Here is a 26,029-nt window from a genome sequence, read left to right on the forward strand (position 1 = left end):
CAATTTACTGTCAGAGAGGAGAAAAGAAACAAGAAAATCTTCACATGTAAGAAGCTGAGGTCGGAGAATTTATATTTTTTTTAATTAAAAATGAGAATGATTAATCAATTATCAAAATTGTGCAGATGCAGATTGATTAATAATAGATTAATTGTCCAGCTTTTCATTCTTTTGTGGTGAGCAACTGATTGATTGATTTAAAGACATTTCAATCAATAAATTCCAACAGAATTTTTGTCCAACAGCTGGGCAAACTAATGAACCTAACAATGAACATAAAACACTTAAAGCTGCAACAATTAATCTATTATTAATTGACTCTTAGCTAATCCTCATCTATTTTGATAACTGATTTTGTCTTTTTTTTTTTTTAAGAAAAAAACATCTAAACTTTCTAATTTTCAGCTTTGTACGTGTGAATACGTCTTTACTTCTCACTGACAGTAAACTGAATATTTTTGAGAAGTGGACAAATCATTTGGACATTGACAAACACTGATCAACATTTTTCACCATTTTCTGGACCAAATAACTGACTGATTAATGGGAAAAATAGTCGACAGATTTACTGAGAAAGTAGGTCCAAACATGTGGAGCAAACGGACGTTTCAAGTTCAGTTTCCTATCATTTGCACACTGCATAAAAATTCCCGTGTCCTCCTGCTGTATGCAATTAGCGTGAGGTCAAATCACAACCGCTAGATGGCGATACAGAGCTCAAAATCTCTGACAAGCTGCTCTCGTCTCATATCAGCCTGTTTCATACAGAAGTTCAGTGTTTTAAACTGTTGCTTCCTCTCTGTTTCTGAATGGATGGTTGGTTCGTGGTTCAAAGTAGTTCCACATTAATTATCATCTAATAATTAGCAATTAATTGGTTACTATTCTTTTTGTTTCTTAAAAAATATTAGAGTAAATTTCGCAAACGTTCCCTCAAAGTCCCCCAAAATCATCTCGTCCAATCAGAGCAGCGCTGTTCTGCATGGGGCAGTTTGCGCGTCGGAGCCTCTGACCAGCTGAGAGGTGGTCTCTCTCTCTCTCTCTCTCTCTCTCTCTCTCCCTCTCTCTCTTTGTATGACAGAGCTGCTGAACAAGGCTTCTGACTCTGCAGACAACAGGCGCTGCTGCAGCTGCTGGGAGCAGAAGTTTGGTTCACAGAGAGGTGAGAGGCTGCGACTTCTGCGCACACAAACTGCACAAGCAACCAAAGACGCGCACGAAAACGAGGGATTCCTTTCTTACGTTTTCTGTAGCTGGTGTTGCGCCGTTTGTAAACTGTCCATTTTTTGAGAGCCCGATGTCTCTACCTTCATCTCGAGACTCTCCTTGAGGTTCCGACTGGCGAGAACAAAACACTCAAGAACTTTGCTTGAGAAGCATCTGTGCTGTGAGATGGGCGGCGGACTGGTGTGGCTGTCCCTGGCGCTGTCAGTGGCGTTTTCCGCCGGGCAGGACGCAGGGACCGGGGCCACAAAGGAGGACATCCCGGAGGGCGCATCCACCCTGGCGTTCGTCTTTGATGTGACCGGCTCCATGTACGACGACCTGGTCCAGGTCATCGAGGGTGCATCCAAGATTTTGGAGACGTCCCTGAGCAGACCGAAGAGACCTTTGTATAACTTCGCCCTGGTCCCCTTTCATGACCCAGGTAATGTACTAAAAATATGTGGAGTCAAAGTGTTTTTACGCATGACGTTTTTTCTCTTTTGTTAACTTTCTTCCGCACACTTTTGGCATTATTTGGCTCCGCTGTGACAACAAAAGCACACAGAAAAGTGAGAAATGTGATAGTTTGTTCACAGTCCGCCCTTTGAATGCCTAATGTTCCTCACACCTCCAGAGGAGGGACTCTGGGGGATTCTGTCTCCGCACACAGATGTTCAGCCTGGCGGTCACTATCATTAGCATTCCGCCAGGGTTAGTGTGTGGCTTTAGGTTTGCAATGCAGCTTGATGATTATCATCACTCCTGGGTGCTCTCTCATTCTCAACACCTAATGCCTAGACAATATATCGCTGAGTTGAGCTATCTAACAGTAACCCTGTCTTGTAGGTCAGAGGTGCACACAGTCATGTTCACAGGATTGACATTAAGTTAAGATGTGAGTCCTCCATACATCCATTAGACTGACATATCACTTTCCAAGTAAAATGCACATTCACCTTCAGCTTTATTGAAGTTGACATTTCAAATAAATTTATTTCAGGTCCAGTCAGTTTTATTTATATGGCACCATTTATTTATGGCACCCCATACTCTGTATAATAATATTTACAAAGACCTAATAGTTCGCACCAAGAGCAAGCACCAAGGCAACAGTGGTGAGGAAAAACCTCCTTTTAACAGGCAGAAACCTTAAGCAGAACTAAAGATTATGGTGGGCTGCTGTGCACAGTTGCTGGGTTTGGCTGCACTTTTTTCTACAAAGTTTTGGCGATGAGAGACTTTGTGTTCTGATACTTGAACTTTGGATATCGGCCGATACCGTGTACCCTTACAATACCAGTGTGTGTAGTGGTCAGCTGTACACCAGCATCTTCCTGGGTATCTGAGTTATTTTCCAACACTGGTGTCAGTATCAGAACAACCCTACTTTGTGTAAGGACGTTAAAATACCAGTAATTACTATTTTCTGAGAGGGAGGTGAGGTCACTTACCTGCTTGTAAAAATAGCATCAAAGGCTGCTGTCATGCCATGTCATGGGGGGTTTGTGTGCTGATTTGGAGACGTGATAGATGTCCACCTGCAAAAATGCTCCATCAACAGCAAGACCAAGGGGACGTGCTGGACAGTGCGTGCTGTAGAACTCTAGACGGGCAGAAATGACAACTAAAGGGAAGGTTTAACCTGAACCAAGCCGTACAACAATGATCGTATAGTACTTGCAACTCATTGGTACTGGTTATGAGAATCAGAATTGGTATGTTAAAGGAAAAAGTGGTATCGGAACATCTTTGCTCGACAGCTGTCTTTAAGCATTTTAGGGTACAACTTCAATCATTTTTCACCACAGTTTTGTAGTATTTGTGTAGTACACTGCCAAATATATGTGCTTCTCGCTGATTACTTCATGATATTTGTGTTTAAAATGTGCTTAGTTAAACTTGAAGACACTTAACAACTGCAGAAACAAACTGATCCAAGAGATCTGAGACAGAAGGTACAAGATGAATCGTCAGAGGTGATCTGACAGATTCCTATTCCAGATGTTTGTTCTCCTCGGCTAAACTTCAGCATGTCACAGATTCTTATGAAGCCCAATTCCTCAATCATAGATTCAAGCTGCAGCTCTGTGCCTAGAATAATAATTATATCTGAGGAAGAAATATGCTCAGTGTACACAAAGAGTAACAAATGATGAATTCATTAGTGTGTGCCTCTGGGGGGAAAAGAAAATTGTAGATCATTAGCAGATGATAAAAGAGCTGTGATGCATTGTATCTTGGACAAAGCAACAGTAGTGAAAGAATAATGTGATTGCAACCACTGTCTAACTTCAAGGCTTGATTCATAGCAAATGTTACCCTCTCTAGGAAGTAATTATAGGATTCTCCTCTTTCAGTAACCTGAAGCTGCAACATGTTGATTCAGAACTTTCGTGTTGACTTCTCTTTACGAAGTCTTTGTGTTTGTCCCTCACCACGAAGTGACGTTCGTTTGCTTCTTAAAATGTTTACGAGGATGTCAGAATGTGTTCTCCAAACCCCTCAGGGGAATAGAGGAATGATTAGCACAGCACACTGCAGGCAGGGGTAGCTGAACATTTCCCCAAATGTTGTTCTGCCCGTCTCCCTTGTCTCACTTTTTGTCTTTCTCCGACAATATTCCAGACCCTCTGAGAGGATCCGTTTTGTTTTCATAAGAACCTTTATTTAGGTTTTGTTTCAGTCTGACACGGATCCATTTTCTCCGCGTTCCATCCGACCCAGTGCGATAACGCAGTCCCTCCTGTTTGATTTGGCTCCTTTTAAATCACAGGCCGGAGCTTCCCCTTCTATTTACACTGCAAACTGACACGGTAAACATCAGAGTGTGTGTTTGTGTATCTGTGTTTCTCCCAGGCTGTGTGCGTGCTTGTCTGTGTGTGTGTGAAGCGAGAGTGTCAGGAGGACGCCTGGATATTGGGGTCAGGCGTGTGTGGGAAGATCAGTCAGGAAGCCTCCCCCCTTTCCTCCATCCTGCGGGGAGAGAAAGAAAGAAAGCAAGAGGATACTTCACAAGTCATTTTAATGAAGCACAGAGGTTGTGTATTTAACACTACAGTCTGAAAACAGTGCAGTAAAAGTGCAGTAACTGATCCCGGAGAAAGGTAGTAGTTGATAGTTGAGTCTTAAGGCTCATTTATGTGCCCTTAACATATGAAAATAGATAAGTCCGTTTTGAACAAACAAACAAACAATACTTCCACACGGACCTTACATTGGCACGGATGTTAAGGAATACACTCAGGAGAGGGCGCCACTCGGAGTCAGAAGTTTCTGACAACAACAAACAAGGCGACGCTGGAGGGCGTCGTAATAACTGTTTCTTGAGACGGAGGCAAATCATGGCAACATTGTTGATAGCGGCGATCTGTACGGAGACAGACAGAGTCTTCTGTTCATAATCTGTGTTCACTTTGTCCATTTTTGTGCACGTTTTCAGGAGGCTTACAGATATGCCTCTGCTTTCATACGAAAAGGATGCATAAATGAGCGTTAAGCTTTCAGAAAATGTGCACTAATACGGACAAAATTACAGAAAGAAGGCTCTGCCCGTATGCATACCTAACATTAAGCATAAATGAGTCTTTATTCCCAGGTTGTCAAATCACCAGTGCTATTTATTGGTGGGTCAAAGATAGTTGATTCCCAGCTTGTCAAATACTTACAATATGGGAATGAGATGAAAGACTTTGCAAAGCCTGAAGACAGAGCCAAGATGAAGGGCAGATGTCTAGTTTTTTCTTACACCAGTTCAATTACATTATGCTTAAAGGTTATTATGGAACTTTTACCCAGTGACACCAAAATAAACTGCCTACACCAGCTTTAATGAGAGAATTCACTGTGTAATATCCGTCCTTGACTGTTAAAACAGCAGCTGTGAACATGAACATCTATCTTCTGTGTCTGCAGGGGGAAAAAAAAACTAATCCATCATTAAGGAATCCAGTCTTAGGCCGAGAAGTCAAAGGGGCATTGCAATCAGACTCTTTGGACTCATGGAACATTTATTTGAGAGTTTACAGCCAAATAAACTTTATTTCACAACACGCAAGCCGGGAAATGTGGCATTTCCCCCAGAATTACTGTCAAAATCGTGCAGTTTTCCAATTAACCACATATAAAGAAACTCTACAATGTGTGAAGAATGCGCTTTAAGGTCCGTGTGTAGGTGTCCACGGATTTGTTGCCAGTGCCCTCCGAGGTTCTACGTTCTTCATGGGTCCGCTGACGTCTGTACGCACACATGCTCATCCTTGTAAATACTACCTTGCTGTGAGAGGGTGTGTTTGTGTGTGTGTGTCTTGTACGTGCTTGTGTGAGTGTTTAATTAGCTGAAGTTGAGATGGGTCAGAGTCCAATGCCTTGGGTCAGTGAAGGGGGCCTAGCATGCTTTCACCATACCCATAATTCATTTAGTGCTGTCAGAAAAGATGAAGACAGTGACACTGTCTTGTCATGTTAGCTGTATGATGGATTTCAAATGGAGCAATGACTGCAACGTTATCGTTCTGACTCAGTGTTTTAATTTGAGGGTGTTTGCATCTATATCAAAAGTGTCAAAGTTCAGTCCCTCTTTCATAGTGTTTAGCTGCGTAATCCTCCAAGTTTCAGTGTCAGAAAAGTTAATGTAAACTTAGATAAAGTTGTTATTATTTAGTATTTTGTAGTAAATGTAGTTTTGGACCCTTTCCAAGGTGCAATCAGGTGCCTCACTTGATTGTCTTGTCTTTATGTTTTGAATTTGTTGTCCTAAATGTAACTCTAACCCTAACTGCTTATAAATAGGGCTTCAAGTCCAACATTGTTCTCCAAGTATAGATGTGAAAACCCTTAAACCCACTGAGTGGTGTGCTAGTTTGTAAAACAATCGTTCAAATGGGGATCATGATGCACGTCTGCATAGTTTTTCCTGGGAGACATCCATCCATTTTCTTCTGATTATCCGGGATCTGGTCACAGTGGCAGTGGGCTAAACAGGGAATTCGAAACAGCCCTCTCCCCAGCAACACTTTCCAGCTCATCCTGGGGGATCCTGAGGCCTTCTAAGGCTAGATGGGATATGTAATCCTTCCAGTGAGTTCTGGATCTACCCTCAGCTCTCCTCCCAGTTCCTTCTCAAAGGAAGGCGCCCAGGAGGCATCTTAATCAGATGCTCGAACCACCTCAGCTGGCTCGTTTTGAAGCGAAGGAGCAGCTGTTCTACTCAAAGCTCCCTTGTGTGTCCAACTTCCTCACCTTATCTCTAAGACTGAGCCCAGCCACCTGGAAGAAACTCACCACAGCCGCTCGCATCCAGGATCTGATTCTTTCGGTCACTACCCAGACCTCATGATGATGTGAGGTTCAACTGACCACAACAGTCCGATACAAAGCGTTCATAGTGTTGCAAACATTTGTACATGCCAAATGTGATGGACTGGTTGTGTGAACTGTGAATAATTGTGAAGAGGGCAAAAGCTACAAAAAGTCTTGAGATGCAGACCCCCAAGTATCATCATTGATTTCACAAATGATTGTCAGAATAATTTCAAATCCAGCGTGCTGTAGAACAGAGCCAAAACATATAAACATATCTCTGTCCTAATACTTTCTGACTGCGCTGGATGTGTTTAAGGAAAGATACAAGGAATGGCACAAGCCAAACTGAGAGCTGGTGAGTCACATCAAGGAGCTCAGACTCAGATTTTGACGTTCCAAAATGAAATCAATCTTGGAGTTTTACTTCTGTTTAATTGGTATCTAGTGTTTGTTTCAGCTCCGTGCTCCATAGATTGGTCACGCCGACTTGATGGCTTGCCTTGCTACCCTTTTCCAGCCAGTCAACTTTAGTTAGAAGGAGATGGACCAAAGCCCTGGGCGCTGAGTGATGAGAGGAGATGACGGGATGGCTTCTACCTCCTCTGCGTGATCAAAGGCTCTCATCTCAGAGCTGCCTTTGTTGGTGTTCAGCGTCCTTTTCCACCGTCCCCTTCTCCCTTTGTTTCCGTCTTTCCAGAGCAGCAGTATTTCGTCTGAACCGCCCCGCCTGTGTGAGATTACAAGGAGCCTGCGTTTGGCTGGACAGAGTCAATAATGATGCTATTAGGCAGGAATGCCAAAAGAGAGAGGTGGAGGTTTTCTGGAGAATTAGAGGAGGAGAGGAGAAGACTGTGGCAGACTACAATGTGTGTCTGTGTGTCATGTTCTTATAGACCAGCCCTGAAATATTAAAATGGCCTTTAATTTTTAGGACTGTACACGCACCTTCTGAAGTGCCCCGAGGTGCTCTTAGCGCAGTAGTTTCAGCTCCATTTAACTTTGTAATCGGTGCTCAGAGGTTATCCCTCTTTCATCTTTGGAGGGCAGCACATACCTGCGAGCTGCTACAGGCGCACTTTAAACGCTGTCCATCCTGTTCCTGTTTACAAATTTGACAGCTTTAGAGATGCCCAGGCTACTGTGACTAAAGGATGTGGCCGCTGTTACGAAAAGTCGCAGGTAGTTGACCTTTTGGATGCACCGGTTGACATTAATCCATCTGACATGAATGACCCATTCAAGGGGCATTTGTCAAACGTGTCTGGTAATTTGCGCTCTCTGTCGTGCTGGGTTTGTTTCCCTCTAGGCTTTGGATTTGTTTTCTAACCTCTGAGCCTCATCCTGAGGTCCTGCCCTGGTTGTGACCTTCAGGCCTCGTTGACATCACTGTCTGGGCTCTCATCAATATCCTCTTGACCTCTTGCGGACCTCTTGTTTGTGTTCCAATATCTTTTGGGTAACCATCTGAGCATGGAGGCATGGACAGACTTCAGTAGTGAAAAAGTGGAGAAACAGATTGGGAACTTAAGATGAAATGTAGCTGTAGGGGTATAAAACATTCTGATTCATTGCTGGAAGTGGATTGAGGCTTCAAGGATTGATTACTTTATAATATGAATGCCATATTTCCTCTGTTTACCTTGTGACTAAACACAGAATGATTGTTACTGTGATAGTTTTCCAGACTGTGTCATAGTCAGAGGTGTGGACTGGAGTCACATGACGAGAGCTGGAGTCACAGATTTGATGACTTGACTCGACTTGACAAACTCAAAAGACTTCCAACTCAACTTGGACTTTAACAACAACATGTTACTTCACTTGGATTTGAGCCTTTTGACTTACTACTTACATACTTGATACCTTTAAAAAAAAAAAAAAAGTTATTTAACAAGTGTGCCACAAATAAAGTCATTTCCCCTCATCTCCTAAATCAACTATTCACTGTGGACATTTAGCTCCCTAGATCCATTTTGTTCCAACAGCATCCAGTCAAGTTGAACCAAGATCTAATGTTACGTTACTAAGTGCCAGTCAGGAAAAATGATATTAAAGATAAATCTGTTCATGTACAAACTATGGAATATGCAAAATGTGTGGACAGACGGAGATGCAACAAATCCCAATTTCTCTCAACCTTTGAAGTTGCACAAAGAATGCCTTAAAACTTTTAATAACTTTTTGGTTTCACATTGGACACGAACCCCGGTCTCCTGGGTTAAAGTCTTGTGTTTGTCTGAACCATCCATCCACCCCACCTCCTCCAGGTACAGACTTCCTCCCTCTGTGCGTCTCATACAGCTGCAGATGGGTTTACATTCAAATCACTTGAAAGCCCTGCGTGTCTCTTTCAGCTTCTAACGGGTACCGCGCACATCTGCATGAGTCACTGACTTGTGGTGACACAAGTTGTAATCTGATTTGTTGGAAATGAGTACAGTCTGACACAACATGGGACTTGAGTGAGACTTGCTTGTGACTTGCTAAACAATGACGTGGTCCCACCTATGCTCATAGTGTTATAAACCCCTGTGAATTATTGTGGAGTCTGATCATATTTCATCATCTCAGAGGTACATGAAATAACATGCTACCACCAAATCAACCCCATTAGTACTTGCATCCCCACGCTTTAGATCTTTTAATCAGACCTCTATAAACCTTGTTGTGGCCCAGTTTTCAAGTTTAGACTATAATTTCATAGTTTGTCTCTCAGTGTTATTTTAGATGTGACAAGTTAAAACAGAGCTGTCTTTTGAAGCAGCTCACTTCACAGAGGAATCTGATCATTCCTCTGTATGTTTATAGAACTTGCACTGTGTTTGCTGCATGTCTAAGATGTGTTTTTCCTGTTCTGGAGCAGACGTGTTTACCTGACCTGTCCCTAACTCTTACCATGTGTCCGCAGCATAAGCAGCCAGTCACTCCAAGTCCATTTATCCGAAAGTGCTGAGCACCCCGAAGCAAGCAGGTGATTTTGATAACAGCTGCCACTGCTGGCCTTTTGTTGCTTGCGGAGCAGCTTTTAAACGCTGTTCTTGCAGTTTGCTTTGGCAGTAGCCGTAACAGTGTAGTGGCTGGAGTCACATAACACATTCAGATTTTGTAATATAGTCATGAATAACATGCTGACCCATTTTTATGCTTCTGCAACAAAAGTGTGGGTCCCGAAGCGCACTTTCACAATCACTACCCTGGAATCCAAGTGGATTGTTTCCAGCTGCTCATTGGCAGCTATACCAGCTGCAGACATACGTGCACTATGTTGTATATTAGCATTTGCCAGTCAGCATTTTTCGTACTTTATTACTCATAATAATAAGCAGCAACCTCAGCACTTTTACTGTTGCCCCTTCAATGAGGGCTTTCCTCAAATCAGCATTTTTATAGTCAATTTAGACTCTACATATCGATGTCTAGACGTTATTATTAAGAAAACGTTTTCCCAAAAGACTTTTAGCATAGCTTCATTTGATTTCATTGTTTTACGTCATACTTTCAGGGTCTGGTGGACTCATTTGGAACACATTAGACTTACATCCATATAGATCTGGTGCCAAAGTTGAACATTCCCATGGTTTGGTATGGCATGACCTCATTTTCTGTACTGTGTAAGCTGTTTATGTACATTTCAGTTGAAACATATGTTAGGTTTCCCCAGCTTGGCTGCTGTGTTCAGAGTGACATTTACTCTCAAACCACTGACACTTAAATGATGTTCTTACCACAGAAATGGATAGAGGATGCATTTTGAACTGTTATTATCTTCACTACATGCAGATATTTATTTGAACTGAATGCCATGCACAGGGGTGAATGTGCAGGTCACCAGAAAAGCATCTTGTTGTTGTTATTGTACTTATTTTTCATTTTTGGCATCGATTTGAATCCTTAAAGCTATAAAAATAAATATTTATTAGCCTATCAAATGACTGACCCACAGAAAATCATCTCCTGATTCTGACTTACAGGGCTTTTTAGCATCTTCAAGTTCTTTCATTTGTTCCCAGAGTTTTGGTTCACTCTCACTGGTCTCATCAACCATATTTCCAACCTCAGCAGACAGCTGCTTTCCATAAAAATGCTTTGATAAACCCACTGCACGCTACCTTCCTAAGAGCAGTCAAACAAAGTTAGCAACTAGCTGGTGAACATAGTAAAGCTGCTAAAGAGTCAGATATTTCCCTCAGCAGTTAGTCAAGAGCTAAACAGAGATAAAAATTACATTGGACCCAGCAAATATCGAGATGTTGAATGATCGTTGTTTGGACGTCCAACCATGGTTCAAAAAATTTACAAAGTGCAAGTTCTGCCGATGTCTGGAACGTTAGCTTAGCCGTCACCTAGCCGTCTTAGCAACATCAAAATATTTTGTTACTACAGTTACTACTGTTCAGCAATTCTCCTCAAGTTCATGTAGACAGCAGCTGAAAATGATGAGCCAGCTAAGTCTTAAAAAAAAAAGTATCAGTTTGGCTTCACGCAGGACTCGATCCCCAGTCTTCCCCTGCTGCCTTCATGGACCTTGTCACTCTCTATGTCACCACACTTTCTGGCGGAAGACAGACTTCTCCCATGTGTGATTATAGACAAAGAAATAAAGGTTTGGATCAAGATTTTTGGCTTTTACAAACACCACAGGCTTAAGTCAATGAGACAGAAGTATAGTTTACATGTAGATATGCATAAATGGCAGAAACATGTTTTATGTATTTAAAATTGGACGTCTTCGTACGTGGATTGGACGCCATGTGGCTTTCTGATCACAACCATTTCCCAACCAAATAAGATGTCAATCAATGTTGCATATAAAACAAAGTAGCGTGCATTTGCTTCGTTCATAGCAATCCTATGATTAAGATGTCCTGGTTTCCTGGATCACTTCTGTTACTGGACGTGGAAACATCACCATTTTGCCATCCACTTCATAACCACATTGCAATCTTTGGCGTCCAGCAGGGGCGGTTTTTTGGTCAGGGCACGATGTCACCATCCGACTGATATTTGCTGGGGACTCGTTGGCCAAAGACACAAGTGAGTGCTGATGTTTTTCTGCATCTCCTGGATATGTAAATAGGAAACTGTTTGCTAACACGTTCATCACCAACTTTATAAGGTGATAATATCCCACTGTTGTTGCCAAAAAAGTCAATTAATGTTGCGTCCATTAAATTCTGTCTACTGGGCCAGTTTTACCGAACTGGAAAAAAAAAAAAACAAGCAGTGCAAATTTACATCCTTGTAAAAGTTTAATGATCTTATTATCACAGGACTACAACTTTACAGCCATACATGAGCAGGAAGTTTTCAGTGACAGTACGTACAGTATGTATGTTTACAGAAGCTGCGGAGGAAGATTTATCAGTTTTTAAAGAGCAAAAAAAGCTTGGTTCTGTCAGAAATGTACCTTACTTAATGCAGACTATTTCTCTTGTGGAAAAGAGCCAAATTTCTGCAATGCTTTCTGTAATCCTGGTCAAAATGGTCAAAATTTCTGTTTTGTCATCCTCTCACGTCTCTCTGTCCACATTAGTGCTTATTGCTCCCTCCTCCTCCTCCAGACAAACCTGATGTGTAGTGTTGAAAGAGCTCAAAGATAGAAGCAAGGAATGGAAGCAGCGATAAAACGGCAAGAATTTTGAGTGACATGGAGGCCTGTGTGGTTTTTATATGTGTCTGAAGCAGACAAGTGTTTAGGGAATCTGAATTACAGGCTGCAGGGCTGAAGGTCAGGCTGTCAGGGCCCTCTGCCCCCCTGCCTCTGATGGGTATGTGCTGGGGGAAGTCATTTATCAAGAAGAAGACCTTACACCAGTGTTTTCCAAAAAACCCCCCCCAAAAAACGCGATAATTTAAAGCACTTAAGCGTCATAAAATAATTTACGTTAAACTGTGTTAATTTCCTACAAAACTACTATGATTCAGTGTGAAACCTGAGCGTGTTTTGATGAACCCGGTATTCTGTGTCGACCTGATGATAAGCACATGCTGAGCTCATGGTCAACTGTAACGGAAACCTCAAAAGGCTAAAATTATCTTATTTTCCATAAAAAAAAACCAACCTGAATTTTTCATTTTCACAGCAGACAGTTTTTCATGTTATAACATCGAACATATCATACAATCTTGGCATCTTTTCATTTTTAAGAATATATCATTTATCATGTTTTCATGTAAAAAAAGTTTCATATTATTATGTGAAAACTTGTTATTACAATTATATTAAAAGGTTTCACATTACAATATGATAACAAACGTGAATGTTGACTGTTACAGTGAGATAATTTCATGTTATTGTGACATACAAACATACCACAATGTGATTAAAAAAACTTTACTTGTCATAACATGGTTACTTATATTGTTTTGATGTGACATTATAAAGTTATCAAATGTTTTATGCTATAACAACTGACACTGGATTGTTAGGCCTATGCCAATACTATACTATAATATATACTGTATTTATATATAAAATCTGAAACAGTAAACTTTCAGTGGTATTTTTAATATCTCAAAATAAATTAAAAAAAACAACTTGAATAAAGAAAAGTGAACACATATACATAAAATGCTGCCTAAAAACGAAAAAACAACAAACAATCTGCATTATGTTTTGTGAAAAAATATACAATATATATTCTGTTACTATATATATATAGAACGATGAAGCTGTGCTAGGCCCACGTTTCGAGATGTAACTTGATAAATAAGGTGTTATAATATGAAAAGTCTCTTGTCTCTTGTCTTGTTGAGCGTGATGTTTGTTTGTATGCAGTAATAATGTGAAAATATCCTGTCCTAACATAAAAAAACATCTTGTTATAATAAACTTTTCACATTATGATGTGATACTGGTCTAGTTTTATTTTTCTGGCGTGGCAGCTGTGCTCTTCTGGGTGAAGGTGCTCTCGTGTGCCGCGGCGCACCGCTTAGAAATCGGCGCCTCAGACATCTGAGTGTGCGTCTGTGTGTGGTCGTCAGTGCTGATCTGCTGCATCTGAGGTTTCTCCGTCTGCTTTAGCACGCACAATTAGAATTTCCTCAGTAAAACAAAAGAGGCACACTAAACAGAAAACACCACCTGGTTACTTTCTAGCTCTCTGGGATTACACCATCACTCATAAAATACTTGCAATTTTGTGGTTTTATAATCTTGAGGTTGTTACCTTTTATTTTTAAGCCCTCTACTTAATTTTTGAGGCACATTAATGCAATTAAAAGCCATGTTTAATTGTAAAGTTCTTTTTTTTTTGTCTGAACGTGAATCATAGAATCGGCCTCAGCCAAGTCTCAGGGTTTCAGTCTTTATTTCTTCAATGGATACCATATGTAGAGACGTCACAGCGTCTCTGTGTTCGCTGCCTGTGCCGGTTTCTGCCCTTTCTCATTTAGAGTCAACACTTCACGATGCCTTTCTAAGCCACAGCTTTGTCCTTTTAATCTTCTTCTCCTGCCCTCCATCTCATCTTATGTTGTCATGGCGATAAAATGAACTTCGCTGTGATGCATTATGGGTAAGAGTAGATGTTGTGCAACAAAACCCAGTGGGGTCAGTTCTGTAAGCAATTTTGCAACCATGCAAGGTGTCAGCAGGACTTACGACCATGATATGTTTTTTTTTTTTAGTTTTGTGTTTTTCACATGTGAAGATTTATTACAGGTTGACCGAGACACCCGGTCATCAATCAGTATTGATAGAAACTGAAAAATGTTTAAGTCATGCTGAGGTGAGACAAATGGGTGCTGGTGTGTAAGAGGTGAGGAGGTGCAGAGCGGAGAATTGATAACACAGTAAATCAGACCAGAACTCTTCCACTCACTCACATTCCTTTGAATTTTACACAGCGTTTGCTTTAAGTCAATGTCAATGTCACTTGCAAATTGTGACTATCGAGTCTTAATTTGTGAAGATCAACAGATCATTGGTTCTAACTTAATTTACATTTTTAAATTCTTCTTTTAAAAAAAAGTATTTATGATATCAGGTGTGATATAACAGCTGGTAAGGTACGCTGTGTTGTCTTTGAAAGGTTGTTTTTTCTTTGGAAATGTGCAGGATGCTACAAATAGGAGAGAGAGATTTTGATTATTGAAAATTGAAAGCTTTGATTGTAGTGTTAGCTCGTTGTCAAGACTGGCTTGGTTAGTTAGTTTAGTTTAGACGAATCAGCACCAGCTAATGCCCTCATGGTCGTGTTTTCTACAACAGAATAATAACTTTTGTTTGCCTGAACCCCTCAGCTCTTTGGCGATGCTCTGGCTCTGTAGCCTTTCAGCAGGTTTCTGTATCCAGGTGTCAAACAACCTCATAACAGGCTGTGATTAGCCTATAATATCATATTTTTGAAACGTGATTCAGGCTCTGCGCTGACACTCTGCTGTTGCTGCTGTACAAAGGACACACTTTCAGTTTATAACTGTACTGTTCGTCCTCTGTTTAAGAATTGATAACACACTCAGACAGTGGTGGGCGATTGATTAATGGTGTGTGTCCGAAAACTGTGTAACATTGGTTACACAGACTGAGTGAGGACTGTTTGGGCTCATCTTAACAAAAAACAGATTCTGGCATTTTGTTTCTTGACATGAACTTAAAAAAGTAAAATCAAAATTCCAAACTATCTTCACTGAGCACATAAAGTTGCATTCAAAGATGTCAGACAGATGAAAGATCAGCACAGATGCCTGACCTGGCACGTTTTTAAAACACCACAGACACGGACTGTCAGGCTTTGATAAAGCTTCTGTGGTCGGCAAAGTCAGCAGATAATGTTAGAGATGTGGTAACACTGATGAATCGGAGATGTCTGTCATGTGAAACATCTGCTCTCGAAGACACAAAAATCTAAATCTCACTTTGGTGCAGTTTTTTGTGCAGTACAGTGAAACTACATTTAAATAAAAATCTCAAAATCAAAAATAGCCAAATAAATTCTAGGAAATTATACTAAATAAAATACTAATAATAGTTCAGAAAACTAAAATCAGTCTCTCAAATAGCAGCCTATAGAAAGGTAAACAACCGTGCTCCAGATAGAGTTATTTGTTTTTTACCATGTTCAGACCGTTTACAGATCACAGAGTTGAAGAACACGGTGGACAACCTGCAAAGGTCAAAGGTCAACCTTGAAGTCAGGGTCAGACAAGGCCTCCGAAGATTATAACTCATTCCTTCCTGCGGTTCTTTTCTTTGCATCTCATACAGGAGCACAAACATCTCACCAGTCGCTGAGTCGATTTTATTTTTATAGATAAATGTTTCTAATGAAAAAATGAGCTAGACTTCTTGGCTAGTTGAGGAAATTGGCAGCACACACCACAGTATATTACAGCCTCAAATGTGACATGTTCTTTCTGTTTCATTTCTCGTTAGCAGCTTGAGTAGATTTAATAAACTCAGACTTCAGTCGTCATTATATATCTTTAGCTGGCCAGTGATGAGTACTGGTTGCTAAAAAGCACTAAGGAATCGGGAAGTTTGCGACATTGTGTTGGCCGAGGTTTGCAGTATGGGTGTAAAACTTGGTGGCCACATGGAGTATTTGTCATCGGGCCATGATTAATGACAAACCAACTCCACCATCCTATTAAATGTCTTTGACAGCAGTAAGTCACTAAAATGATTTGAGGAAATAACTGTTGTCGTCGATGCAAAGTATCTGTCAGCACGGGCCATCTGTGTGCTATTATCTCTCATGGTCTTCACAAACATTATCTAGAAATCATAAATGCATAAAAGTCAGTGAAGTTAAAGAACTTTCAACTTGTTTCTGCATTCCTTTTGATGCTCCATTTACATCTGGTTTGGCAGAGGTACACTGGACCCAACAAAGATGTCTCTTCTTGAAGATTCACATGAGCAATATCGTATGTTGGCAGTCAAAGCATCGAGTCTAATTCTCACCACAAGGTCTATATGACTGAACGTGACGTAAGAACTTGTGGATTTTTACAAAGAAAAACATAAAAGAGGGAGTTGAATGTAATCTGTCTGTGTGGTTGGGTGACTGCCTAGACTTTGTGTCTGGATACCAGCCACAAGAGAAGAACGCGGATGAATATGGAAGGAAGACGATGGCAAAACGACACCAATAATTTATTGCTGTTGTACTGTTTGGTGTCACATTGTACTGTGTTGTTTTCATGAAGACGATGTTCAGTCTTTGTCATCTATGCATCATATCTTATGCAAAAAGAGCCTCGCCATCAGTCGATCAACATAAACCTGCAACTGCACACTTTTAGCATGTCCTAAGTGTTGACTGAGAGTTTTTTTTAATCTATACATTGTTTTTAGGGAAAATCCTCCTCAGTATATGTTTAAACATACATATACACAGGCAGGACATTTCTATTTCCTGCAGGGACTCCATGTTTCTTTGGTCTCATGAATGGCTACGCCACAAAACCACACATCCCCATAAATGACAATCATAAATTTGCAAACACACGTCCACACGGCACGCACTTAATTAAGACTTCCCCTCGGGTTGCATCCTCTTCTGTGTTCTGTCTCCGGCACCAGTTATCAAGACAGATTGATGACTGGCGGAGGGTTCAGATCTGCAATCTGTCTCCGGGACATGCTCCCCATCAGGCCGTGCAGCTGGGAGGGATCGCATGCCTGTGTGCAGCGTGTGCATCGCTTGGGTCTCATTTTATGTTTGTGTGTGACTGGCTTCGTGTGATCATTTGAACTCATGAGTGCCATTAATAGAGATCTGTGGTTTTTAGACCCATCGTCCCGAGACAAAACCAATCGCGTCGGGAGGTATGAAATGAGATGCAGCGCTGCAACCACGGCAGTTTAGCTGCGTGGTGGTCCTGCTGCCTCTCTGCTGGTTGTGGGGAGAAGTTTCCATCACAAGTTCAGTTTGTGGTGGTTAAAATCAAGCCTGTTGTCAGCTCTGCCGCTCCAGGCGAAACCTCAGCCATTAGATGGCAGCTGGTGAAGTCAAACAGGGTAAAAGATGCAGTATAAAAGGGCGAGGTTAAGGGGGACAAAAAGGGACAGAAAGAAAAATAAAGTGACGATATAAAGGGGCAAAACTGGAAGAAAGAAAAGCAAAAGCAAGATTGAGCTTGGATTGTGCAACCTGGTGACTGATAAGCTTTGAATCCAGTCCAGAGGAAAGAGTAAAAGCAGGGACTGTTAGTACAGTCAGCTTACATCAAGCCAAAATATGATCTTTTTATGCTGACAGTTAACGAGACTTTATTTTCAATAATAACCCTAAATGGAGATTATTATCCTGTGAGACGGTCTAACCACTTCCTCTCCACCGTGCTTTCCCATTTTAAACAGTCAACACATATGAAGTTGGTAAAAAGCAGGAATTAATCTTTCACAAGGCTGCAATTTCCTGTTTGGGAAAGTCTTTCAGGCTGATTTCACCACCGGTGTCTGAGTAAAGCTGGCCAATTTGAGCAAATTTAATTAGGGATTTAGGTCTCTAGGCGAGCAAAATCCGAAAAAAAGAAAAAGAAAAGGAAAATAAAGGAATTAAAAGTCAACAGTAAATAATTAAGAAAATAAAATAAATGGTTAAAAAGTAATGGAGATTCAGCGATTAAGACAGACAGAGAATGTAGGTATTTTGTACACAGTGTCCTCAGACCTGTTTAGTTTCGTCCCCTGAGAGACAAAGCACATGTGTACATTCGATTAAGACTCATGGCTGCTCATACTGATGTAATTACAGAGCATTATGTTGTTGACCCTTCATCTACAGTATATTTGTTTGTGTTTCTGTGTGAATTTACATGTCAAGAGTGTAAATGGACGTTGGCTCCGTTGTGTGCAGACGCTTTCCTCACCGAGGCACACTAATTACGCCGTGTGCTGTTTCACATGTGTTTTCTCAGTGGGGTTGATTAGGTGAATTATGCCCCATAGCTGACGCTCAGGATGACAGCCACTCTCATTCTGGCAGATTTTAGCCTGAGTCAGCAGAATGACAGAAAGCGGTGTGTATGTTTACAGCCTCTGCTGCTGTTAAGCGCTGTAGCAGCTACATGTTGTATAACCTGTTGGATTTTGTTGGACGGGGAAAGCCATAGAACCTCTTTAACCTGAACATTATTTGACTTTTTAACTTATAAACCAGTAATATACTTTTGTTCATTAAAACCGGGCACGTTGGGTACATCCTGGGAACCAGAAGAATCTGCAAACTCATGTTTAGTTTGCACTGGCAGTGCGCTGGCAAGTTATCATCACCCCCGTTTTGACCTGGTATTAAAATACGATCTGTAAACAGATTTGTGATCCAGATAAGAGAAAAATGCATGTTAATGCAAGGTATAAAAGCTTCTGCCTGACCACATGTGGAGGTAGTCTGGCTTGCTTTGTGTTTGGATCTTATTCAATCCGTACAAGAATCTGGATAACGTACCTATTTTAATATCAGGCGTACATAGTGTCTATGACACATCATATCTGTTTTATATCTATGCTCCCCGTCTCTGGGGTCAGGGAGCAAGCGGTCGAGCACAGTGCATCCTCCTTTACCTGTTTTTAAATATCTGTTGCACGTCCCACCTGCTGCTGGCATTCTTTCGAGTGAAACAGAGCCACATGTCGACATCAACCTCCTCACACCTCTCACCCGATCCAAGCACCAGACCTGGTTTTGTTTTATTTGCTTTTCTTTTTCTCTGCCATATAAAGTGTCTTTGAGTGCTTTTTTTATACAAATAAAACATATTAATATTCTTATTACACTTTAGACTGTATTTTAACCATGTTTCCTGTAGCTGCTAGTTAGCAGAGGTTACCTGCTGCCAGATCCATGTAGAGAGAGTGTTGCAGCGATGTTAACTCGCTGTTTGGTGGTGCGTCTGTTTGCACCAGAGGACTACTATTCAAATCGACAGCTCGGGTGTGTGTGTGGCACCAAAATGAGGCACCGTTATCTGCGTTGTGATTGGGTCTAGTACTGAATACACAGGTGTAGGTTGTTTCACGTTTAGCTGTAGTTTCAGAATGCTTGTGACTTGCCGCCATTTTTTTTCCAGCTTTTCTACAGACCAAGCACTGCGCCAACTCACATGTGTCACTGGGCATTACATCACAAGTTTCTGTGCTCTGATTGGTTATAGGTCTACACATTTGCATCCGGACTCTGTTGCCTAATAGCGCCCTTTGGAAACTGAAACTGAACTGAGAGATTCCAGACTTGTGAATTAGTCTGGTGATTCCAGGCTACACTGGGCACCTTTTCTCAATAAAGTCCTGAACCATGAATGAACCGTGGCTTATAAAAATAGGAAAAAGAACACAGTCTTTTTGTGCGGCTGCTGGTATTGATGAGCAGGAGGTTCAGTTTAGGAGATCCGCAGGTCGGCGTTTGTCAGTATTGTGACAGCATTGGTTTTCTGGCGCTTTGTGATTAGGCTCTTATAAACAGAGTAATTGTGAGTTAGGCACATCCTTGTCTTTGCCTTCAGGAATGAAAAATGAAAACAAATGTTGTAGATGGTAAATGTGATCGCTGTCACTGTTATATAAACTCTCCCCGCTGTGGCAGAAGGTCTTTGCCGGCAGCAAACACAGAACACAAAGAGCAAAACTTTCCCAAACTGTCACATCATATCACGGTCACAACTTTAAAGAAATGTCAGTAGTACGTAGAACAGTGTCTCTTTTAATTGTCTACCATGCACCGTAGCAGCTTGTGAGGCTCACGTCTTTAATGTATTGCTGCCAAAATTCTGAATTTATTTGGTTTTGGAGGACGTTAACGGCTGTGACCTTTCAATGCATTGGCCTTGGAATTCCTTGCCGCTGATGTTGTGAGGAAAGAGAAACTCACTCCGCCGTGAGTGTGTGAGTGATTCCCAGCAAATTACATTAAGCCCGAATGTCAGTGGAGGTGAAACTAAATTTGCCGTTGGACAGTTGCCCACTTTGTTCCTTCCCATTAGACTTTTCTGCGAGTGTTCAGGCCTGCACGTGATTTGCAGATACATGCTTTTACAGCAGCATTACAGATGGATGCTGTAAGGACATTGAGGTGACGGCTGGAGTGATTTGTTTGAACTTTGAACGCAACATATTAAAAAAAAAAAACGGATGAGATGCAGATCTTCCTTTTGATTTGTTTGTTTGGGTCATTTTCTCCCCTTTGTTGTTCCTTCTTGTCAGACTTTAGAACATTCTTTCACCCTGAGTTCATTCACTTGGCCGCCTCCGTGCCATTGATGTGTTTCTTGTCATCACAGAGAAACCATTAAAACTATTTCCTGTGTGGCAGCCAGAAGACATTAGTTCATTTTATTTATGACATTCAGGTGGCAAATGAGGAAAATATCTTTGTTCCTTAATAGGTAACTTTTTCAGCCTGGACCCTACTTTTGAATTAGTCCTGTATTGAGGAAGACCACTGCATCTTTATCACTCCAGGTGACTGCACGCCATCTGACAGGCCCACATTCTTAAGAGTGGCAAACAAAAAAGGTTTGTCTCTGTAGCGATCATTTCCATAATGTTGTTAAAGCGTAAGATCTGTTTGTTTCACCAGAAACAGCTGTCTTATTGTTCTCGCCAAACCATCCAGACTCCATTTACAGAAACATTCATTTTATCATTGTCATCGTCGTCAAAAACCTCATCAAAAACATCTTGATTCATCTTTCAACTGTTCCAACAATCACCAAATCTGGTGTGGTTGAAATAAACCAAAGAGTTCTGAAAGACAAGCCAAAAGGTTTTATTTTGTTTCTGTCAAGTTTGAATGAAGATGACAAGGTTAAAGTGACAGCTTTGCAAAGAAAGTCTAATTAGTTTGGCAAGAGTGATAAAACAGCTGCTTCTGGTTGAAGAAAATCTTCCTCTTTAAAAAAAAAGGTCTCTCTGAAACATGAGGTGTTGTAATGTATGAGCCCTGCATATGATTATGTACTTTAAAATCATAATCCTGCTAATAATCCCAATTTTACTAAATGTGTCTGTAATCTGATTATGTACTTTTAAGATCTAACTGTAATGGATTACAGTTAGCTTTTTTTGGTATCCAGATTCTGTAATTCCATAACATGTAATCCATTACTTCCCAAGCCTGTAGGCTACATAGTTAAATGCATAGGGTCTTATATTTTGAAAATTGAATAGATTCTCTTTGGTGTTTCTGTGTCCGACTTCCTGAGTGCTCCATCTGTTCTGTGCAGACTGACACAGCATCTGTCAAAAATAGACTTTGTAAGTATTTGAAGTGGAGCGGAGTGGAGAGCAGCATCTGGGACGCAGTGCAGCGCTGCCGATGAAATCAGCCAGCACTGTGTATAATGGCAGCAATCAGCTCCAGTGGACATGGTGCACGCGCAACGCGATGTAGCCGCGCCTGGTGGAATCAAGCCATTACAATAACAAAGCACTTTTAGCAGGTTTACTTTAACAGAGTGCAGTTGGCCAGGGGATTCACGTTGCAACAACAAAAGCTACAGTGCTCTCCCTCAATACTGGACCAAAAGTTGTTGTCTCCATTAGTCACTTTGATATAAAAAACATGGGAAAATTGGGTCCAGGAGCCTACTGGGATGTCCAAAATTAATTTTCTTAAAAAGGTACTATATTTTGTCTAAGGAACCAGACCTGCAGGGAGAATATGTTTTTGGAAATGTAGAAGTAATCATTTCCCTTCCCTTAACCACAATTCATGAGACGCTCACGGGCAGGACGCTTAACCCCCAACAGTTCTTGCGGGCCGCTCGGACTGGGATGCTCCCAGGCGGAATATCTGTAACTGTTATACTCCGGAGCTTCCACTGACAAAGGAACATTTAAGCACATTTAAAGAGAAAATAACAAAGAACAGCAATGCTATCTTTATCCCGATATGTCACAGATCATTACTCAAGTAGAGTTTGAAGAGTTAGTTTCATGTCATCACATACTGTTCAGAGGTCATTTTGCATTGGCTATGGTTTTCCACAGCGCTGGTGCAAAGACGGTGGCTGTGTTAAGGGGCACCGTAGCCAAAATAGTCTAAAGAATACTTACAACAGCCATGGGAACTTCTCCCATTAGGAAAGAGATGTCAACTTTTCCATCCCTGAAAAGTTTGGCTCGAGAACCATATTCCGTTCAGAGCAGCCAGACACATTTCCATGTTAGTTTTAAAAAGTGTCTCCGATCGCTGCAAATGTTCCTGCACTCCACCTTGAGGATTTACAAGGATGCCAAAATCTGGGTCGTTTTGGAAAAAAGGCTTCTTGCTCCTTTGTGTATGTTATTATAGAAATTGAAAGTGCTTGTGGAGTGCTTTTCAGGAGGAAACATAAAGGGACGCTGGTTGCAAAGAAAAGAAAATGCATCTGATTCCTCATTGCATGTGGTGTAAAGTTGAGTCAAATGCAACAACCGTAAATGTTTTACTTTAAAAAATCACTCAAGACAGAAGAAGAATAGAAAGTTCTTGATGATAAGTGTGTTTAAGGACTGTCAGCACTACACTAAAGTGCCAAATTTCTCATTTGGGTCCTGGACTCTAGGAGAAGACTGTTGTAAAACAGCTCAAACTGTATCCGTTTTCAAAAGTTGAAAGCTTTGAAAGTGCCCTCTCCTCAACAAGGGAAACCTTGTTTTCCAATCTGCTTGCATGTGCAGAAGTGCAGTGTGTGTGTGTGTGTGTGTGAGAGAGAGAGAGTGTGTGTGCCTTCGTGTGTGTGCTCTTTGCAGCCCCTCATCAGGCTCATTCCACAGCACAGCTGCAGTGGCTGAAGTCACACAGTTTGACTCAAGAAGAGGCTTAGCAGCTCATTAACGGATAGAACAAAGTAAGCTGAGAAACAGCAGTGACTACCAGCTCTAGCAGAGGCACAGAGAACAGGCCATGCTGTCACTATGTGGCGTTGGTGCTCTACTTTTATGATCCAGTGAAAGATGGCCTCGCAGGGGCCAAATCCTGAGCAGACGTTGACACAGTCGCATTACGATAACTGAACTGAAAAGTCATTTGTCTGCAACCTCAGAGGAGCCAAAATCAGAGTAATGGCGGGGAGGACTGCACTTCTACATAAATAACAGAAATGGCAAAGTTTCCCCGGTTCCAGCTTCTCAAATGTGAGAATATGATGCTTTTCATTGCCTTAGCAAACTAAATATCTGTAGAAAAAGAAACAAAAGAAACAAGACATTTGAAGACACTTTTAGTCTGTGAGAAACAGACATTTTTTCCTCATGTTTTATAAACAAAAATGTATAAATTAATTGAGAAAATAATCTGCAGATTATTCAGTAATTCTTTCCGCTGATACAAATTAGTGATTTAGCAACTTTGATGTTGCTTGGATGTGATCTGATTGGATCGGTGATGTAAAAAAATACACTGTCAAAGGAACATAGAAAATAAAACAGAGTTATGCACTTTTTTTTTAAGATGTAGACAGGCTCCTTAAAGTCCACACCGAGGTCCAGATGCAGATGAAATCACAAGTCAGTCTGGAACCAGTCCATTCCACCTGTTATGAATCCAAAACATTATGAAATACAACATTATCTGTCTTTAAATGAAAGATAACATTGACATCATTGTGATGATAACGTTGGACTGAATGTTGTGTGTTGTTGCTTCAAGTTCACACATTAACTTTTACACCAGAGAATCAGCTCCTAAATCTTCTCTTCTTCCTGTTGGCTCTAATGTATTTTGACTGTCTTTATCTTGAGTGTATGTTGCTTTAAAGTCATATATGAGTTGATAATATGTTATTTTGTGATTGGCAGTTATCCCAGACCACTGTCATTGACTAGACATCAGATGTGGATCTTAGAATAATAAGTTTGAGAACCCCTGCTGTCTAACTGTCATGCCTCATATTTTCTGTGTGTTTTAGTTCATTCTGTTTGAGTTCAAAGATCATCACTTTACCACAAACAATCCCAGCTGAATCCTAACAGCATCAGTCATGTCCGGCTGCTTTCAGTCAAACTAAATTCATCCAGTCATTCATAAACTGACATCACATAATTGGTATTTTAATGACTGCAGCTTTCTTTCAACACACTTCTCTTAACTCTTTATTCCTTGACAGCTTCATCATTTGTCTCTTTGTCTTCTGTCTGTCATTGTATTTAGTCAGCATACAAATTCAGAATCTCTTGTCAGGGGACAAGGTTTTGGTTATTGATTTTTTAGCTTTTTATCAGTTTTCTAAAAAATGTATCTGCATTCATATTCACATACAATCTGGTTATAGATCCGACTCCATTATTGCATTTCAGGTTGCTAAGTGGAATGTAAACAAAGACCAGCACATAGAGGAGGAAGTCTCATCCCAGATGTCTGTTATACATTATCCAGATATCTGCTTACCCCCAGAGGCTAAATCAGTGTTTAACGATAGCCGATTGAATTCTAAAATTCTTGACATGTAGAGAGACTCTTCTGACACATAGTTATATCTGATCAGTCTTGAGAAACATTTTAAGGCTGTTATTCCAATCTTCCTTGTCATTCCTTCTATGTTTTTATCATCTGTCACTCTTCTCAATCTTTCTCACATTTCCTTCTTTTCCCTTTCTCTGTTAGTTAAATATATCTCCTTTCCTGAAGTTTTTTCCTCGCTGCAGTTCATATTGTGACATTTTAATCTGGACATCCGTGCACATCCGCCAACACTAATATTTGGCTAAAGAGAGGAGTTTAGGAAACAGCTTTCAGTTATTCATCTGATGTAGACTTCAGCCTGTGGCCCTATTAATCACAGAGCCGCTTTCTTTTGTTTTGTTTTTTGCAGAGATTGGACCCGTAACAATCACAACAGACCCCAAGAAGTTCCAGTATGAGCTGAGAGAGCTGTACGTTCAGGTGGGTTCAGAGATCACGTTCGCCAAAGTAAGGAAGCAGCAGCAGCAGCAGCCTGGATGCTACAGCAGCAGCATAAGGTCATCTGGCCTTGATAAAAAGCGGCAGACTGTGGTCATACCAGACGTCTGGGGAGCAACGTTTTTAGCTGATTAAGTCGTCTACATTGGATGATGAAAGAAATTTCAAACCATTTATTTTTCTTTACTTTTAGATTTGCAATCACTGTTCCAATTTTAGTGGCTTTTCATACGCACCGGTCATATGTCGACCTTGCTTTTGCAAATGAAAAAAAAACCCCTCATCCCATATTTATTTGTCTTCCTGCCCCATTACAAACAAGTGCATAAACAAAAACATACAATGGCTAGAAGGATAAACAGACTTCTGCCAAGTTCGAATATTTGTGTAATCACTTTGAGAAAAGGAGGAAGTTGTGCAGAAAAAAGTTTTTTACTACTTGAACAAAGCAGGAAAACTGCAAAAGTGGTCCTCTTTGTGTCTCAGGATGATGGGGACAGACAGACACAGACAGAGACAAGTAGCATTCAGAGGTCTGTCCTTTGAAGAAGAAGATTTGGCAAGTGTCTGTGCATCCTTGGCATGTGCTGCCGTTAATCTGGTGTGTGAGCGTGTTGTGTGTAGCATGGAAGACGTCCAGTTTCCTCTCACTTGCTGCTTCATTCCTCAGTCTGTTTTTCCTCCCCTCACCT

The 26,029-nt window shown here is 40.9% G+C and overlaps 1 protein-coding gene across 1 annotated transcript in view; it reads left to right on the forward strand.

Annotated features, from left to right (window-relative positions):
• The first annotated feature begins 1,147 nt into the window (after positions 1-1,147).
• The window catches only part of hmcn1 (hemicentin 1), a 102,396-nt gene continuing 77,514 nt past the window's right edge, over positions 1,148-26,029 (forward strand). Inside the window, exons 1-2 of the mRNA XM_084723737.1 lie at positions 1,148-1,648; positions 25,249-25,319. Of these exons, the coding sequence (XP_084579863.1) occupies positions 1,393-1,648; positions 25,249-25,319 (327 nt within the window). The 5' untranslated portion in view covers positions 1,148-1,392. The remainder of the gene's footprint in view (positions 1,649-25,248; positions 25,320-26,029) is intronic.

Source organism: Lutjanus erythropterus, chromosome 7, assembly GCF_056507025.1.
Source record: "Lutjanus erythropterus isolate fLutEry1 chromosome 7, fLutEry1.hap2, whole genome shotgun sequence".
Taxonomy (NCBI): Eukaryota; Metazoa; Chordata; class Actinopteri; order Lutjaniformes; family Lutjanidae; genus Lutjanus; species Lutjanus erythropterus.